We start from the raw sequence: 21,170 nt of genomic DNA on the forward strand, positions 1-21,170 counted from the left end.
TCCAGTTGTCCATTTCAGTGTCAAAAGAAGTCTTCTGTCTCAACAGATGCATGCACAGTGCATGCTACAGCTAATTAAATTCACCAGTTGCCCTGATTTCATATAATCAGTTTTATTCTGGCACTGTGTGCAGGTTGCAGTGTTTCAATGTGTATATTACACAGATTGTGTATAATATATTCAATTTAGGACATTTAAAATTTCATCCATTCTGCTAATGTTCAGGTATCTATTGAAACATGTTTTCAAGATTTTAGGACTGCTTAGACTTTCTACTGCTCTGTTCTTCTGACTACTATTTTAACTAAACCATCAAACATTAACTTATATTGCTTGCTTTTCATCTACATTGGAGACATGAAATTGGTTAAATAGCTTATATTTAAAATGTATTTATCTTTTAAAATGTTTAAATTTATTATCAGTCAAATTGTTTCTGTATTGGGTAAAGACGTTTTTATCAATTTCCTTTTACCAAACTTATCCAGCTTCCAGTAAAGCATCTTGGATGTCTGCAGACAATCCCAGCAGTACAAAGGTGCAGGACAAGACACACATTTGGATAAGTCCATCGCAGGGTGGACACACTGATACTCCAATTGGAATAATCTGACTATTTTGATTAAAGAATAAACATAAATGAGCAGATCTCTTAATTTTTTTAAACTGATTGTTTAACTTTGAACCATTAAGTTCTATATTTTTCTGACAAAGTTTACTTATGCACAGTTAATGGCTGTTCAAGTTGTCATATTGTCAGTAATATCAGATGGGTCTTGCTATGAATTAGCATGACCTTCAGGACCGTTTCCTGCCATTTGCCTCTTGTGAAATATTTGGAAAGATTACAAGACTGAATAGTAATTCAAAGAAATGTTAATATGGCAAATAAATAAAAAGAAAATTCTTGCAGTGTGCTATGTGTGAAGCCTTAAGACAATGCATATTCTGTAACTGAGAATTCTAAAGTGAAGGTAGCCAAAAATAGTGACCCAATGTCTAAAGAGATCAATAAATGAGGTCCAACCTTATCAAAACATCAATCCTATTTTACCTAATTCAAATGCATATTTTTACAGCAACTAAATTACCATATCTGTTTCTTGCAAAACCTTTCAAAATGATTATTAAATAATGTACATTCATTTTACATGTTCATTCTAAGGCCCCAGGATTCCAGCAAACTATAGGGGAGAGCCACAGCCTTCAAAATGAAACCATTTGAAACATTAGTGAATGCTCCCAGGAGTGGACTACCTGTCAAAATTACTCCAAGGATAAACAGTACTATCAAAGACATGAGAATAACAAAAAAAAAAAATCATCCAAGAAACTAAATGTTTTCTTGTCTCAGCAAGATCAGTGATCATGATTCCATAAGCAGAAAGAAAATGGGCAAAATTGGCTTTTGGAGAGCAGCAAGGTGAAAATCACTGCTGACCAACATAGACGCTGCTGGTCTCATTTGCCTGAAGCACCAGCATGAACACAAAAGGCTCAGAGCAGCATCACATTTTAATTTTAATGTTACTCTATATGGCAGATATTACTCTAAGATCAATACCCTCATGATTTAATATGAAATCTAGATTTACTACAAAAATTATTGAAATTACATGCCAGTTTTTCTAACTCCACAACATGTCATGTGTTTGGTTATTTCCATAGAATACATTATTTATTTATGCCACTGGTTATCTTAAAACTGTGCAACAGAATTAATATCAGTATGTACAGTAAAATAGTTATCGGCCTACAGGTACTTTGATAAGATAAGACTAACCATTATGTGCCAGCTTTATCATCTCCCAAGTTACCAGTTACTGAGCACATTGAATAAGAATAAGTTACCAAGACAGTTGCATCTTTTCCTTTATCTCTATCTACTTCTCAAGTTAAGTTTTCCGAAATCCACATTAGAATTTCTTCAAAACAAATGTTTCTTTTGTGAATTCTGAAATGTATCTTCATGTGTGAAAAACATTCATCAAGTCAGAATAATCTTTAATCTAGAGACTATTTTATGTAATAAAAGGTTCAAGGTTGGAAACAATACAGGTTCCTAGAGCCATGATACTATGATACTGTGCTATTTTAATCTTAATATATACAGTTAGGTCCATAAATATTTGGACAGAGACAACTTTTTTCTAATTTTGGTTCTGTACATTACAATGAATTTTAAATGAAACAACTCGGAAGCAGTTGAAGTGCAGACTTTCAGCTTTAATTCAGTGGGGTGAACAAAACGATTGTATAAAAATATGAGGCAACTAAAGCATTTTTTAACACAATCCCTCTTTCAGGGGCTCAAAAGTAATTGGCCAATTGACTCAAAGGCTATTTCATGGGTAGGTTTGGGCAAGTCCGTCGTTATGTCATTCATTATCAATTAAGCAGATAAAAGGCCTGGAGTTGATTTGAGGTGTGGTGCTTGCATGTGGAAGATTTTGCTGTGAACAGACAACATGCAGTCAAAGGAGCTCTTCATGCAGGGAGTAGGCATATCGATATCCAAGTCTACCATAAAGAGAAGACTGCATGAAAGTAAATACAGAGGGTGCACTGCAAGGTGCAAGCCACTCATAGCCAAATTGAATTTTGCTAAAGAACATCTAAAAAAGTCAGCACAGTTCTGGAAAAACATTCTTTGGACAGATGAAACCAAGATCAACCTCTACCAGAATGATGGCAAGAAAAAAGTATGGAGAAGGCGTAGAACAGCTCATTATCCAAAGCATAGCACATCATCTGTAAAACATGGTGGAGTCGGGCAGTGTGATGGCTTGGACATGCATGGCAGCCAGTGGCACTGGGACACTCGTGTTTATTGATGATGTGACACAGGACAGAAGCAGCCGAATGAATTCTGAGGTGTTCAGAGACATACTGTCTGCTCAAATCCAGCTAAATGCAGTCAAGTTGATTGGGCAGTGTTTCATGATACAGATGGACAATGACCCAAAACATACAGCCAAAGCAACCCAGGAGTTTATTAAAGCAAAGAAGTGGAAAATTCTTGAATGGCCAAGTCAGTCACCTGATCTTAACCCAATTGAGCAGGCATTTCACTTGTTGAAGACTAAACTTCGGACAGAAAGGCCCACAAAAAAACAGCAACTGAAAGCTGCTGCAGTAATGGCCTGGCAGAGCCTTAAAAAGGAGGAAACCCAGCATCTGGTAATGTCCAGGAGTTCAAGACTTCAGGCTGGCATTGCCAGCAAAGGATTTTCAACCAAGTATTAGAAATGAACATTTTAGTTCCAGTTATTTAATTTGTCCCTAAAGGGACTGTGTTAAAAAAATACTTTAGTTCCCTTACATTTTTATGCAATCTTTTTGTACAACCCACTGAATTAAAGCTGAAAGTCTGCACTTCAACTGCATCTGAGTTGTTTCATTTAAAATTCATTGTGGTAATGTACAGAACCAAAATTAGAAAAAAGTTGTATTTGTGCAAATATTTATGGACCTAACTGTAAATGATCTGCTACTTCAGATGAAACAATTCTGGAATAGTCCTTTCATTTTTGTTAAATTGTTAAAAGGTGAGCAAGAATTGAAGCCTATCATGGCAGCAGTGGACATAAAGCTGGAATATGTCACCACACTGATACACATGCATTTATCTGATCAGCTAGCATGAATGTAATATAAAAAGATTTCTAGGAGAACATTCAGGCAAAGACAAGTGCATTATGTCAATTATAGAACAGAACAGCCTGAAATCTAAACAGGACCTAAGCTCTGTGGCGATACAGTGCCATCACCAGATTAACTGAAATTAAAAAAAGCTTAAAAGTACACAACACTCCCACCTATACCACATTTTGACCATACTTTACTGTGTGCATAAAAGTAATAAAACACATTTTACAACTACAAAACACTTTTTCACAAATACCTTTCCACAATTTCTGAGTATTAGTGTTTTTGGTACATAATTTCACATTATAGAAAATAGGCTTGTGTTCAAAATCAGTATTATAATATATCTTTTTTATATCTTATTTTCTTTTTCTGAAAAATGACAACAGTTTAGTGTTACAAGGACAGTAGTAATCACTCAAGCCAGTACAAGAATCTACTGAAATATTTCCAGCATCCATCTGTATCAGGACATACTGCAAGGAAAAAACATTTTTTGATACATGAACACTATTAAAAACTGAATGGCTAAGCAGAAATGTTTTGGTGATTTTTTACAAAATGATTTGTAACAACAGTTACTCTACGAACTTAAAATAATCATCCAATGGAAGCCAGTGGGGATTTTTTTTTACTTCTTTCTTGATCTTTTCTTTGACCTGGCCTTTCTTCTTCCTTTCATCCTACTCTTTTGCTTGCGAGCCCTTGGTTTTTTGGTCTTCATTTTGCTTCTCCCTTTTCTCCTTTTTGCCCTGGTGCCCCTCTTGCCTGCTCCTTTGCGTTTCTGGCCTTTGCCCCGGGATGTAGCAATTTTCCTACGTCTACCACCTTTTCTGCTGCCATTCCGGCCCCTGGCACTACTCCTGCCCTTGCTCCTGCTTCTTTTCTGTGACCCTTTTTTTCCTCCAATAGACGTCGTGGATCCGCGGCTACCAGTCAGTTTGAATGGACCAGACAGTCCCCCGCGACTTGCATGTTGCAGAGTTCCAGTGGACACTAATTTTCTTAGAGTCACTTTGATTTTTGAATCAGGATTCCCCTTCAGGTTATAGTGGCTCATAATGTACTTCCGAATTGACTGCAGCGAGGAACCGCTGGGGTTTTTATCAGCACTAATAGCAGATTTGATCATTCCTGCAAATTTAGAATGGTTGTTAGAGCTACTTCGTTTGGCTCTTTTTGTTTTTTGTACCTGCAGCGCTGTTATTGCACCTGACATTGTGCCTTTTATTTGTATTGACGATTTGGGAGTGCAACTGGAGATTTTTTCCCCGCGGGGATGTACCCCTAGTTCCTTTAACGGGCTAATAATCTGTAGTATTGCGCTAGATCCCTATTGCAATACTAGTCTTTTTTTCTCCTTTTCTGGCGTTTCCTATGGGCTGGGCTGGGGCCGACCCTACGATTAATTGCTGCCCCCCACCGGAATGGTTTTGTCTAAACGCGTGTACTCGATTTCGTTAGTGTAGGTTCCTCTGCATCCGCTGCATATTTATAAAGAATAAATGCGGACGCAAAGGAAACCACCAGCTGCCTACAGCTGATCCCGCAACTTTTTGATATTTTAGGTACAGTATGAATGTACACAGAATTGCAAATTCGTAACCATAAAAAGCTGCAAGATACATTACACCTTGAGGACTCACGTTTTTGCATTATTTTAAGAACGTGCTTGCGAATATTTTGATTTGCAAGTCTTGGTCTGCTTTTGTTAAGTGCCTTTTTCTTTCCATTATGAAAGCAATATACTACTTACTGTAACATTGTAATGCTTCAGTGAGGGCAGCAACACAGTTGTTCCAACACTGCTTTTATACATTGCGTTTGTATGTAAGTTAGGACCTCTGTCGGAATTGTTTGCATCAGCTTTCAAAAGTGATTAACTTCGATTGCTGCAGAAAGCTGTCAACTTCATTAATAGTTCTTTGAAAACATCCTTTCTGTCTATATGAATATTATTATTTTTCAGTTTTTGATAACTTAAATTTTTTAACCTCTGGCAGTTTACCGCATACTTTCGCAGCATACTGGGCATGATCTTTTTACATTTCAATAAAAACTGGAAAAACGGGGATGCATCGGAATCGGTCAAAAGCTAGGTATCGTGTGCCTGCAGTTAATCGTATGCATACAGTCTGCAACCGTGCATGTAAGCGATTTTTTTCTACAAACCGAAAATAATAAGTCAGATGATATCGAAAGTGAAGACAACGATGATCGTGTCTTTTGACATTAACGGACTTGTTAATAAAGAGTTTTCCGAAAAGACTGATAAGCCAATATTACTCTGAACTGCTGAGGCGCCCGCGGCAAAGCATCTGAAAGGAAAAAAAAACGTCCGGAGTAGAGATCCACACAAAGGTGCATTTTACGCCATGATATGGCACCTGCACACACTGCGTTGTCAGTCGAAGTGTTCTTGGCCAAAAACAATGTGGTTGTTGCTTCCCACTTACAGTATTCGCCAGATCTCGCTCTCGGTGACTTATCTTCGTCCCCCAAATTACAATAGAATAAAAGACAATTTTCTACCGCAGCGGGCTGTAAATGTTCAAAGGAATGGAAGAAGCGCTTGGAACAGTTTATTACGTCAAGAAGAGTATTTCAAAAGTGACTAAAAGGGAAATTTAGGTAAGATGTATGATAGTTTTTTTTTTTTTTGGTTTTGTTTTTTTAACAATTCAGGGAATTTTGGACCCCAGCCTTGTTTACAGCCTTGTCTTAAAGTTGAGGTAGAACATATAATTGATAGACTCAGGAGACTGCAGTCCCAGAAGGGACATTCTTACCAGTTTGGGGGCCCTACGCAGTTCAGAAATGTGCAGCCCCGGATGTGCAGGCCCCGGATGGGGTGGGGGGTACCAGCCATTATACTGGAGGTACACTGTTCTGGGACCAGGGACGTTCTTAGGCATATGTGAAGTACGCATCTGCGTAGGGCCCCGACCGTGAGGGGGGCCCCCGGCCCAACCCCGACTGTGTCACGATACCCTCCTCATCCTAAATTTTAGTGTTCTGAGTCGAATTCGGAAGGGAAAGGTAGGAGCAGGGGGCAGCAGGCAGGGAATCGAGGACGTGGCCGTGGGACTGGGAATGTATAAATAGCAATCGCTCAGTCTGGATAAACCATTGCACAATGTGGATTGGTGGCAGATGGTGCGTTTTGAGACTATCATATATTATTATTTGGATTATTAGTTAAATGTAAAGCTAATATATCACATAGGCCCTACATCCTAATCCTCGTTCCTCCAGGGCCCGATATTTTGCTAATCCCTGCCAAACTTGGTTTGGTCTTTGGTCATCGGTCCTGTAAGCTTACATACTTGGTACTGGTATTTTGATTTTCTGTTTACAGGAACAGTTTACCACTTACCATACGCGTCTATTCTTGTCGACGTAGTCCACGCGGATGAACTGAGATATAGTGTACATTTACTTACCACTCTGTATACACACAACCGTACATGTAGGCCTTCTGGTCATCTAAGGCCTTTTCCAGACGTTTTATTAGAACACCTCCAGTACTCCCAAATCTGGGGCCTGCACATTTCTGAACTGCTTAGGGCCCCCAAACTGCTAAGAACGGCCCTGGTGTACAGTTCTGAAGGGCAGCCCTATAAGGTCGCCGGCGTAGCCAGGGTGTGTCACTACATTTTTTATGGCAGTTCTGCCTGACTCGGAAGTGCTTCCTGGGTGTAATGTTCAGGAACTGATTGTCCAGCGTATAAGGAGTTCCTTGGATTTATGGTTTTTGTCCTGACATACTGTGTGAATGTTAGGACCTTATACAGTATACACAGATACACATATGTCTTTCTAAATGATCTCCAGTCTCTTCAGTTTGCCACAGGTGGACTCCAGTCAAGTTCTAGAATCTGAAAGATAATAAAGCAAATAGGATGCGCTTTACCACAACTTGGAGTGCCACAGCAAACGGTCTGAATACTTACAGTATATGAATCATAGTTTTCATGTTTTTATTTTTTATATAAATTTAAAAACCTTTCTGAAAATATACTTGTTATCATGGGTTATTGTGTGCAGATTGATGATCAGAAATTGATCATTTATCCATTTAAAATTAAATCTACAACACAAAAAAGTGTGCAGAGAGTGGTCTGAATACTTGCTGTATCCACTGTATGTTATTATTTACCATATCACTTTCGGTGGAAATCATACCCTACTTCAGTGAGTTAGTAGTGGGAAGATTATCAAAATTTTGCAGGGCAGATCAGTTCATTCTTCATATTTTTGATGAGAGAATTTCAGAACAATTTCCAGGTTGCTTAATGGTAATGTTGTCACCATGATAAAAGCAATGGAAAGATAAGATTACTTGTATCTGGTCTCGTTAAAACTATTGCTGCTCGAGAAGAGAGAATGTGCATTAAAAGTATTTGCTTCTTTGCTTTATTTTCCATTAAAAAACACAGTAAAGCATGCTTCAGTGAAAGATACAATCATAGTCAATACAATAATACAGGTATTGTGTTCACAAAACATTCCATCAGACTGAACACTCCACCCCTTTCCCTACACATTTCAGCGAGCTATATGACAAAAGAGTCTAATCAGAAGTGGTTTCACATGTATAAAAAAAAAATTAGGAAACATTAGACAGATACATTATTTTACAGTGGCATTATTACAGTTTTGTAAAAAAAAAAAAAAAAGCAGAAAAACAAATTCCAGTTTAAGACAATTTTCTCCTATTGATTTACTCAAGATGAGTTTGGATTTTTCCAGTTAAGCAAAATTACTTTTTGGCAAAGCAATATAGTTTTATCTGAAAATATAGAAAGGTGAAGTCTTCTCAGGTCCACAGAGCATTTTGACGGTGCTCTTAGAGAAAGTAAAATAAACAGTTTTGTAAATGTCTGCTGTGGCAGAATGAGAACACCAACAAGACGTGGAATTAAAGAAGGAGCTTAATTAACAACAAAACTGACTTCTAATTAAGAAACGGTTTGGAGTGGAATTGGTTAGAGTTTGAGGCTCTGACTTTGCTGGTCAACTGGAAGCTTACTTCACATTTATTTTTTGTTTGTGGGCCATTTAAAGAAAAAAAAGCAATTCATAAAACTGAGTCTTAAAATACAAGCAAATTAAAAAGAAGAGAAAAGACATCACTTAACAATAGAGATTGATCACTGATGAAGAAAGAGGCAGGAAGGAAAACCTGCAGCCACTTTGGCCCTCCTGGACTGTAGCTGGGTACCCCCGATTTAGACAGTTTTAAATGAGATGTGTGAGAGTGATGTACAATTATTAGCTGAATTACAGCATGCTTTACACAAACTAAAAAAAAAAATATTACGAATGGCTAAATTCCATTCCTCATCTAAACTTCTAATTGAAAGATCCCTCTACTTAAATCAACTATAGATGGCAGCAGCTGAGTAAAGTTAGGTTTGCTATTCTGAAAAAAATCTTATTTTATATTTAAAATATAGTGCATAGATGGAAGATTATATTCATGTTGTGATTCAAATGACACATATACATGACTACGAAAGTTTCTGTGTTGGAAGGTTGGAATATATTATTGTTATATTTGTATTGTCCTGCAGAGATACCATATTTTGCCCTATGTTCCATCATTCGTTTAGCTGGTATATTGATAGTAATTGGTTTTTAGTGGTGTACAGTGCAAATAATTCTAAATAGGATTTTGATCAAGATTTCCTTTCCTTGGTCAACCACTTGGATTAGGTGAAAATGTTCATTTTAGTGTGTGGATTTCTCAATTAACCAGGCCTCCTTCTACATCCCAAAGACATGTTAGGTAAATTGATGAAGTAAAATTGGCTCAGTTTGTATATGTGTGACTATGCTCTGCAATAGAATGACATCCCATTCAAGCCAGATTGCTGCAGTACAGCTGCCAAGATTGGATCGGTCTCTGGTGTGCAGATGGTTGAAGTGATAAGAAAGACAGCACTAAGCTGGCCCAGTTTTGGCCCAGCACTGGTTTATTTTGGCGTATACTGCACATCAGTTATAATCTGCATCTCAGCCTAAAGTTTCAGTTTTCACTCATCAGGCTCCAGCTGTCTCATGCTTGTCCAAGTTTAAGTTTCAAAGTTTATTAATAATGGTTTTGTATCAGAAACAGACAAGATTCATTTCTCTTCTATAATCTTTATTTGGTAACAATATTCAAAACATAGATCATCATCTATATTAATATATATTAATTTCCAAGGAAATATTAACACGATACAGACAATCCCAGAATGAATACATAATTAATACATCATTAAATTATGTGTTTAAAAGCTCCCATCATTTTCTTCACATATGCTTATTCTCTGGTGCATTTTCTTTCTACACAGTAAAACAACCCTTTCCAATAAGAGAAAACCTGTGACAAAAGCATACTGCATGTATCAGGACTCACTTGAATTTCATCATGTTGTAGTAGGGGAACCACCATCCCAGCCAGAGAAGAGCATGGGTTATTACCTGCATGGGAGGAACAATGAAGGGATTTGCCAACTTGATGAAAAAATTACTTTTGTGGCCCGCTGGTATAAAATGATGGACCGACCGACAGAAGCTGGAACTTGGGAATTGTTACATCCCCATGCGCTAGGTGGTAGTGGTCCTCATATGCCAGACCCAGGCATGCTTCGGGTGCCATTCTGTCTCCTCTAGGAAGCATGACTGGGCCATAGACAAAGTAAGATGGTCCTTCCCCAACAGTGCCCTATAGGGGTCTCCTGGGATATTTAATTCAAACATGGTATTCACTGTTAATGGTTTAATATTCCATATTACTATCAGCTTCTTTTTAAGGGCTAATCAATTAATAAGTAGGTAATCATGAAAAATTAAACTACATTGATTTATCAGTCATGTATACAAAAGAGAAAATAAGGATTGGAACTCTTCTATTCACGTCATGGAATTCTCATAAACTGTTATTAATTTCTAATCAAATGAGAGGCACTTTCTTTATGAGTGCCTTGGTAAATATAATCTATATATTAACATGACACTAAAACACAAGTTCACTCTGCTTTGTTTTCTATTTTTCTTTTAATTTGTGCACAGTCAGGGTATGGACTAATAATTGGTAACAGTTTGATTGAGTTGCAGTCAATAGTAGGAATTTGATCTTGCAACCTTTTCATACAGTGCCTTTTATAAACTGCATAATGACAGTTATTAATTTTGCTGTTTTTTTATGAAAACGTTGCAGTGTTCAATTTTCTCTATGTTTATGGCAAATGAACGCATGCAGATTGAATGGCATCTTTAGAGTAAGATTGTAATGGAGACTGATCAAGGGGCTGGAAAACTTTTTTATGTTTCCACAATATGAAGCGACTTAATTATGTTCACCTAGGGAGTGGGTCAAGAGCTCTGAACTGGCAGTCTTGTTTTATACAAGACATTAAAATAAAAAAAAAGTATTCTTTCCATATATCTTCACCATGAGCACTGGCAAGTGAATCTAATCAGGGTGTTACTGGGAGTTAGTGGTTATCAGTAACATGTTCAATAATCCAAATCCTCCATCCTATTTAATTTTCTTTTTGACAAAAATAACAAGTCACATATGCATTAGTACTTGGGGGAGGTGGTTATTACCAGAAAATGGTCCATTTAAAACATTTTTCTTAGCCAATTTTTCCCAGTCAATGTGATTGAGACCCAGTGACTAACAATGTAAACGGTAAAAATCAGTCCAATATGTATAAATGTAATTTCTTATTTTGTCGTTTGTGCAATTTTAAATGAAGAGAATAAATCCGTGCATGTGAACCCTACTGCATTACTTTGGGCGAGCAGAAGGAGCATGCAGACTCCACATTGAAATATATACATGTTACTTAATGTGTGTTTCATAAAAGCAGGCACATAATGTATAGGGCACATGTGGCATATTCAGCAAACTGCCTGAAAGCTGTCGACAAGTGAAATGTTCCCACAGCCCACTATCTGCAAAGGGAGTATTTCACAGAAATTCAAGATTATGAAGTGTGCATATTCTTTAGTTGCTTTATAGATTTGATTGTGTGCTTAATCAAACATCTCCTCTGTGATTAAGCAGGACAGAATCTGCACAGACCAGTTTTAACAAGTTATATGGTACCTTTAAAGTGGAGGCATCTCTAAAACAAATCAGGCCAAGATTTCCCCACCAATCCCATCACTGCCATTGAGTAACTGAAGTCCTTTAGAACAGGTTGGACAGCTCCAGTGTTGCTCCATCCACCCTAATGTCTGTTTGGCATCTTAGGAGACCCCCAGGATTTCTTTAATTGCTTAAAATGTATTTTAATATCATGATACTTTATGCCTTTTTTAATTTTATGAGAATTTTTTTTATAAACATGACTTTAAAACATGAGACAAGACTTAATTGTCCTCGCCTGTGATTAATGCCAACAGTACAGTTGGCTCAATGCTAACCCTAATGTGCACAGATCAGTATACTTGTACACACAATTTATAAAAACCCCAACCTTTCCCACTCACTTGCTCTTTCTCACACACATAAAATAGTTACTTGTTGAGATCAATTTTGTGTTCAGGTGAATCAAGGGTTCAACGGAAACTGTCAGTCTTATTCATGATTTTTCTCTCACACCCAACGTGCCAACCCCTAGGAAACCTAGATATCGTTTGGAGAACATATTGCTGGAGTAAACATATAAAAAATGGAGGAAAGCTCTCAGAATCATTTACGTTTTCCTATGTTCATTGTTTGCTTCACTTTTCAAAATAAGATTTGATTAACTATAACCAAGGTTCTCAATTAGAGAGGATATGTGTGAGAATGATGACATTGTGGAGGACCATGATTACAAAGAATTCTCTTGATGATTGTGATTCCCTAGAGGTTAACCGTCCTGAAATCTTCTAATTACAAGGAGAAAACAGACTTGGAGAAGCAGATGTCTGTTGAAAATTGAAAAAAATGGATATCCTCCTGCAACCAACATAAAGTTACTCATTCTGGGAGGGCTGGAATACTGATATTGGTAGGTCAATATTCCTAATCACAATGTCTCCTAGGACATTCCATGTCCCCTTTGTGTCATACCCTTTGATAACAGAAGGTAGATATGGATGCCAGTCATAAGTGATGATTAGCATAGGAGACTTAATTAATGACCCTGGTCAACAAGTTATGTCCATGTGTGACTGCTGACAAATGTTATACCTTTCAACAATACATGCTCAGCAAGTCTTCAACATATGCCATACAGATATGGGCACCCACCCTGTGTTGCAAAATCCAGCTATACTTGGAAAATACAAAATATAGAAAAACGTCAGGCACAAATTAAAAGAACCAGGGTATAAGGGTTGTCTTGAATGTGACTGAAAAGCTCTAAATGTTGGGAGCAATCAAATACAGAGCTTCCAATACAGCTTGTTAAAAAAAGGTGACATCATCCATGTTTGCTTTCACTTTTTCCAATTACTACATTTGTATTTCAAGAAAAGCAAAAATGTCCTGATGAGTACATTGCATAAATATGCAGTTGTGTGCAACAGTTGTGATAGAAAACCTAAGATGGTTCAAGACTGCGATGAAACCAAAGGTGGGGTAGACAACTTTGATAAAGTCATTGCTACATATACTGTCCATGCCAAAGAAAGGCTGCCTGCTAGTCCTTTGTTAATTTTTTAACGTATGTTAATTAGCACTTACTAAACTCATTTTGGTGTGGAATCAACAGTGACTAGTACACTGGTAAACTAAAAAGACTTTTCTTGGGCAGCCACATCATGACCTTGAAGGCTTATAAATAGGATGTTGCACCCTGACAGATCACTGCCAGCTGTATCCATGTGCAGATTGGCCTAAATCTGCCAATACTCCAGCAATAACTCGGAAAAGTGGCAGGTGTAAGGGCTGCACAAAAAAATGGCTTCCAAGATGTGCATAACATGTATGAGAAGTCACATTTAGATTTAATGGGCACACATACATACCGTCTTCATTTCCTGCATTAAGTAGGATTTTTTTTTATTTTTGCCTCCTCCTCTGCAGTCCTTCTGTCTTGCTGGACTAGAGGTTTTTTAGGGACATCAAGTGACTGAGTTTGAAGGAATAGGGATCTGTATCTGGCAATCCTGTTAACTTAAGTATGTGTTGTGAATTTGTATATAGCAGGCCTTTTCTTGTGGGGCAAAGGATTTTTGGTAATTTTTTCAAGTTCTACAGAAAAAATTATCCATGCCTAGCAGTCTTGTTGACCAATGGGTGGTAGGGAGTCATCATATTTTACATATTTTTACACAGTTACTCTGCTCAGACCAGTTGTCAATTTAGATTTGTTTTATTTTCCTTTTTGACAGCGTGTTTTCTCTTGGGTTGAATTGGACCCAAATATAAATAGCATTGCTACCATGGATAACATACATTTCTTTTACTGTGATTTTTTTGTTGTTGCAAACACAAATCTATATTTGTTACTCTATTGTCCATATAACAAGCTATCAAATATTTCAATATTTCGTAATTTTTGGGTTTTGTTACCTTTCTGTATGGTTACTTTTTGGCAATGGGAAGCTTCAGTCACTTTGTCTACTGTGCTTAATTCTAAGAAAAGAAATAAATATTTGAAAGGATAAAAGAAGGTTCATTTAAAAGTTATTTTTATGCATACCATCAGAAATCCAAACCATAAGGAAGTAAAAGCAATCAAAAAATATGAGAATTCCTAGGCTACCTTGTATTCAAAAAACAAGGGGTTTTCTATATTGTATAAAAACACTGATTGTAGATGCTTCGGTAAAAAAGAAAATTCAGCTACTGCCCCATACTCTATGGTTGACCAACATTTACCATTATAGTCCAAGTAAATCTCTCCTTGGAACCTTGTCACCTTTAAAACTTCAAAGTCGTTATCAATTCTAACTTAGAGAATTTCATCCTAAACTATTATATCGCAGATAATTTAATTGTATTAAACATCATAATTACCTTCCATCTATTCATTTTCTGAACAACTTTGCCCACTATCGTGTTGCAGGAAGCTGGAGCTAAAGCCAACTAGAAAAGAATGAAGGCAGGAACCAACTTGGACAGAGTGCTAGCAGGCTACAGTGCGCACTATCCACAACTTAGCATCCCATATATATCTTGACAAATTTTGTTTGGACTTGAAGAAAACGAGTTTGTGTAGGAATCCTATGTGAAGTTACTTTAGCCTGGGTTCAAGCATTAACAGGAACCAATAAAATGTGTTACACCGCTGTGACTGTTGCATGTTTTGGAAATATAAATATGTATAGCCTGACATGAGAGAATGTAACAATTTGGAGGATGTACCTAAAAAATATCCAAATGTTCATTCATGCTAAATCATTTTAAATGGATAAACTAGTATAACCATAACTGTCAGAATCAACTGCTACAATGTCATATTTTTCAATATGTGATAAGATCAAAGGGGAGGAAAAAGGTAAGAGTCCTTTGAGTTGCATGGAAATTCAGTTCCATCTGTTATGTTTGCTACTTAAATTGTATTTTCACTCCTGTGTTCCTGTCCAGATCTGAATACTTTTCCCAGCTTTCCACCATGGTGCCTTATACTTTGTCAAGGTCAACATTTTAGTTGGAAACAGTTTATCAGATCAAATATGCAGTGTGCAGCTAACTATCACCTTCTCCTGCTATTCCTGATCTAGTAACATGATTGGAGAATTCCTGGGGTACCCACAAGATGTCAAGTTTGGGCTAATTGGCAATACCATGTTGAAAAATGTACAAAACATTACCAGGCCATTCAGGTCACTCGCCTGCATTTCTGTTAATTTTTTTTTCCGTAGAGCAATGAAAGCACTATGCTGGACACTACTAATGTTTGTTGCTCTTGTTCACAAAGCAGGCAGTCTCCCAACTCGTTTACTTTCACGGCCTAGATCATACAAAAATATCCTCATTTGTATTATAGGCAATTCTGGAGCACAAAGCAGCAAAGTCAAATGCTTAACATATCAATGTGCACATTTGGTTTCAACTCATACTTAAAGACTTCAGTGATTAAAACGTCAAGACAGTATGGCATGTTTGTGCTTCGTTATGAGCAATGGTAATTTATCTTAACATTTCTTACAAAAGTCTGGAATGCTTGCAAATTTCTGTTAACATGTAGCTCCTGTTACCAAACAGAATGGCTCTGAGCGATCTGTGGTCTTGACAGCCCTCCACAGAAACAGCTCACAGGAAAAATATTGTCAGTTTTCCTATCAATACTATTTTGTTCTGTGTCCACTATTGTCGAGTTAGTCAATTATCCATCCAAATCTCCTTCTTCCTTGAAGTGGATAAATAAAAAAAGTAGATTGAAGACAGCAGATTTGAGCCATTAAAGCTTTAGGTGCCTCATATATTGCCAGTATGTTTTCTGATGCCTTATGGGCCTTCACTGAAACATTGTTAGTTGCAGTTACTTGAAAACCTTCCAGATTTCACTATTTCCTTTTGCCGATCTTTGCTGCCTTATGTTTGGGGGCCCTGGCTGGTTTAGCCCTTTTTCCTTTGCCTTTCATCCTCCTTTTGGATGAACCTCCCTTGTTCTTATCCACCTCCATGATCTCAACTGAGAGATTTTTCCTGACTTTACTTCTGGACCTGACAACATTCTTGCCTCTGCCCGCCTTTTTTTTCCTGGCACCCCGGGGGGATTTCTCTTCTGTGGACACATTTTTGGACATGTCTTTGGCTGTTTGAACATCTTTGAGTTTGTAGAGTCCTGCTGCACTTGTTCCTCCTCCCTGGAGAACAGTGCCTGCAGAGATCAGTTTCTTCAGGGCCAGTATAATCTTTGAATCAGCATTGTTGCCCACTTTGTAATTGTTCCTGATGTATTTTTGAATTGACTGCAAGGTGCAACCATTTTGATTCTTATCATTATTAATGGCTGATTTGATCATTTCCTCAAAGTTGGAAATGGATGAGGCTGTTTTGCCACCCCTGGCTTTTTTTGCCTTAGGCTGGTTGATTGTCGCCACTGCTGTCGACATTGTGCCTTTACAGGTTCTTTTTTTATGATTTGAAGATTTTAGAGGAATGCGTTTATGTCGGGAGTCCTGTCACTCATTCAGAACGGTGCCGTTGCTCTCACGTTGGACCGCACTACTTGACAGAATCAAAGTTCCCGAGGGTCTTGTCTTTGTCGTCGTCGCGACGTTGCGCCTCCTCTTTGTATCTCCGGCGCACTCCGGGAACGGATGCTCGCTCCACAGTGCTGCTTTCAACTTTTAAAATTTCCTTTAGCCTGCCCCAGGCTTATTTTAAGACTTTGCGCGGACGTAATAGGGAACACCATCTGCAGGCAGCGGATCCCGCACTCTTGGTGATTATGGTACCATGAACATTGTGTTTTCTATCAAGGCCTATAAGCTTACCAACTCGAAGTGATCACGTGGACTAATAGGTGACGCATACGTTAACACGATCAAACCTGCGTTCTGGGGCGAGGCAGCATGGATTTTAAAGGGTTTGTACATAGGCCTAAAACAGAGTACAATAAAATAGTTGGTTATCGCTTGATTTTACCATTATAAGTATACATTTGCAATAGACGTGATGCTTATTTTCGAAATGCGTTTTGGTTAAACGTTTAGTATTCCCAGTGGTTTACCTGAATAGATTCTATGCATCCGTCAATTTTATGGAACCGTCGCGGAGATGCGGTGCTAATTCAGTAGCACTTGTTCAGTGCAAAGAAACCCTGTGGAAACCTTTTTGCAGAATGGATTCCCAGTCTGGTCACAGTCTGAGGGAAGTTCCAGTCTCATCTTTGTCTCTGAGTGTGTTTTTGTCCAAATATTTGCCAATCCCCCCGAACCTGAAGATATGCATATACTGTAAAGTCAATTGGGAGTTCAGGATTGTCTTGATGTGAATGATTGTGGTTGTGTGCAAGTGTGTCATGTTATGGACTGAGACCTTATATAGGGCTGGTTCCTTGACTCCTCAATCTTATACATTAGTCTTTTACGGTACTGTATAATTAAAAAATTATTTGTGTGTATATGTATATGAGTTTTACAGGGATTTGCAACTTTCTGTTAGTGTTGTGCATTTGTAAATCTGCATAATCTCTGCATGACAGAATGAGTAAACTAATAATTCATAAGGTTCTTGAAGTAAAACTGTTTCTGATATTGATCAGAATAAATCAGTTAAGTTGTTTGAGCCTGCTATAACTACAGGTGTGAAGTACAACAAGCATAGCCTACTGAGAGTAAATGATAGGTGTAGACCTAGAACATTCAAATAGGGATTACATTTTTCAGTTGGCCTGGGAGCACCTTGGAATTACATCAGAGATCATGGCAATTATTGCTTGAAGTAGTGGTTTGGTCTGTCAACTTCAGCAGATAAAGAAACATTAAATATGATGCGTGATGAGAATTAGAAATAAGGTTTGAGTGTTCAACAGCCATTCACAAACCACAGTGATCTCTTTTCCTTACATCTACTAAATTTTTAATGGTGTGTGAGGTTTAATACATTTCTTAGCCTTTTGAACAGCCTTCTTTTTTCCTTTGTTTATTTTTCACATTTTTAACACTTAAAAAGTTTATTTTGTTGTCCTATCTATTAGGCAACAAACATTAACTATTAGCATCAGGTTGACTGGCAAGAGTTTCACTCAAAAAATTACTGAAACCATATTGATGACTGAAAGCACTGCAAAATGGAAAAGAACTGGTTGGTGGTTTTCTTTGTACATTTGAAAACTCGTCTCTATATACTGATACAGTTTTATATATAGTTCTGATTATTAAATTAGCTTAAAATGTTAATAATAGTTTTGTTACACAAAAATGAAAATAATCAAGACTGTGTACCTTTATGAGGTTTCCTTTACAACAGTATACAATATTACCAACAGAGGGCATTGTATACTTACTCCAAATAATCTGAATAGTTTTCTGCCTGGCTTATCAAGTACAGCTGAAAAATTCTAGAAGTAAATTTAATTTTACCAATTCAACCAAAGTCTGAAATTACACAAATCACCAGCCTTTTAAACAAAAATGCAGACATTAACCCAAAGTCACCCCAGTTGTGTTCCGTAGATTAGCTATTTACACATTTACCCATGTACCAAAAATCAAAATGACCAGAAACTGCAATAAATGTAATAGTCACAACCTTTCTAAATGGGGCATAGTTTGAGCAAATATTTCAAATGGCTGGTAACACTGACATGTTAATATTATTAAAATGATATCATTTTGTGTTAAAAAAAAATTAGATTTCAGAAATAATCTGCTTTGTCTGGGTCACCACTGCCTATGACAGTACCCCCTTTTTCATTTTGTTTAATTTGGCCAACTGAAAATGTATTTATTGGGAATGTGCCACATGTGATTGTTTAAAATTAGAACAATATATTAGTTTATTATTTCACTACAGGGAGTGCAGTTACCTCTCATGCTTTAATCCCCTGCTTTTCATTTGATTCAAAACTCTAAATTGGCAAGATGTGGGTGAGAACAGGTGTGTATATGACTGTCCTGTGATAGATTTGCATCATCATCATCTGCACTTCCTGGTAGGATAGACTGTGGTTTTCCTTAACACTGTTATTATGTCAACAGCATGCCATATGTTACACATGTAGATATGCTGTGTTTTTACAAATACAAATTCCAAAAAGCATCAGTCTTTAAACGATAATTTTTACTTCATACAAATTTTCTTCTCATTTCAAGATAAAACCAAAAAACTTTTTTACCCTTGTATCAGTGATGGTAAGCTCTGTACATCTGCTATAACTCTTACTCTAGTCCTTACAAATGACTAAAGATGCAACTCTTTAAAGATAAAACTCTGAGATGTGATAATTTTTATAATACAGTACCTTGATTGTTATTGTTAATCAAATTAAGTAGCTCTCAAGATTTTTATCACTTGATTTTGTTATTGGTTAGTGTTGTATGAGTAAATACAGTATGTTGTTGCTTCTTTTACAAATTATTTTTACTTAACTTCTTTTGTACCTCACTGACTTTAACAAACTTAATACTTCTTGCACAGCACCTAAAATGTAGTTCTTTCTTGGCATTGTCTTTTACTTCTGATTTATAAATTGTAAATTTGTAAATAATTTTAGTTTGTCAGCTTAACAGTATCTACTCGATTAAACAAGTTATAGTTTTTGTTTTGTAGCATTTGGTAATATTATTGTTTTTCATTTGTGTATACTTTGTAGAGCACCATGTGTTTGAATAGTATTTTTAGGCACTTTATAAAATAAACAGTTGTTGGTAGATTGCCTTTTTAATTACAGTGCTTCAGCTCTCCACATTATCATTCCCACTTAATTCAGTTCAGAATCACAAGGGAAATGGATGCCCGTCCCAGAAGTGTCAGGCAACTGGCATGAACTGGCTTAATTCTAATTTCTGATAATTGCCAATACTGTAACTTACTATAATCTTGCATTTTATGAAATTTCCTATGCTGTAGTGTTTTTCATAAGTACTAGAAAGCCATAAAATAAACTCAAAGTAGCACCAATGTATGAGAGCCAAACCCAACAGTATTAAATTAATTCATTTATTGGTGTTCTTCCCAAAGGTAGGTTAATATCATCCACCTTCACTATTTCTCTTCATATAACTCTTTGCCTTATGTTCACATCCAAGTCTGTTTTTCTTTCATAAGTTAAAAATTTTGTTCTTAGTCAACCTTCTAGGTGGCTTTTCCTTTTAACCAGTACCAGAGTACTTCTGTCGCCAGATATTCTTCTGCTCAAATGTATCCAAATCATTTCCTCTTACAGTTTGAAAAAGCATCCAAAAGCTTTCCATCCTTAGCCACTGTTGGCAAGATTCTGTCATAAGATGTTGCAACTTGATTCCCTAAATAACCACGTTTCATAAGCTGTGAAGTTGATTTTTTGCCCATTGTTCATACCTGGGAACTTCACTCCACTCTTCTGTCCTAATGATTAAACTATAACCCTTTGTTCACAGCTCTTTTTAATTGTTATTTATATTAAATAATTTAGAAAATAGTTCCTAGCAAAAAACAGGAGAAAGGATGGGCACATTTGATAGTTCTAGTATCCTAGTGGTTATTTGATAAGTTACAATGGACCCCAAAATGTAAATGGAAGAGAGACAGGCCAAACAACACCTGGAGGTGAACTGTGGAAACAGAACCTGAAGACCCTGAACTGCAGCTGGGGTAACATACAGAAGTCAAGACAGGCATAAGTGGAAGTAAGAAAGTAAACTATATAAGTACTTTATTTTTCTTTTATTATTCTTATTAGCAATTTCATATTTCAAGAAAACCTCATTGAAATCCATTCATCCATTTTCTGGATATGCTATTTCAATTACAGTCTCAAATGAGCTTGAAACTATTCTGGAAGCACTGACCAAAACAGAAGAAAGCCAAGTCTATTGCAGTTCTGGAGAAACATTGTGGAGGTTTTTTTTTTTTTTGCACACGCATACCATTTATTTAGAGTTAGTGGGATCCTTCACACCTTCTACAACTCTGTAATGGCCAGTGAAAT

General features: G+C 36.9%; 2 protein-coding genes across 2 annotated transcripts; both read right to left on the reverse strand.

Annotated features, from left to right (window-relative positions):
* Positions 1–4,279: 4,279 nt before the first annotated feature.
* On the reverse strand, positions 4,280–4,867 carry LOC120543353 (histone H1.0-like). Its single transcript, XM_039776388.1, has one exon. It carries the CDS (start codon positions 4,865–4,867, stop codon positions 4,280–4,282), a length of 588 nt encoding a protein of 195 aa, XP_039632322.1.
* Positions 4,868–16,095: 11,228 nt separating this feature from the next.
* On the reverse strand, positions 16,096–16,647 carry LOC120543354 (histone H1.0-like). Its single transcript, XM_039776389.1, has one exon. It carries the CDS (start codon positions 16,645–16,647, stop codon positions 16,096–16,098), a length of 552 nt encoding a protein of 183 aa, XP_039632323.1.
* Positions 16,648–21,170: the final 4,523 nt, after the last annotated feature.

The sequence above is a fragment of the Polypterus senegalus genome, chromosome 13, assembly GCF_016835505.1.
Source record: "Polypterus senegalus isolate Bchr_013 chromosome 13, ASM1683550v1, whole genome shotgun sequence".
Taxonomy (NCBI): domain Eukaryota; kingdom Metazoa; phylum Chordata; class Cladistia; order Polypteriformes; family Polypteridae; genus Polypterus; species Polypterus senegalus.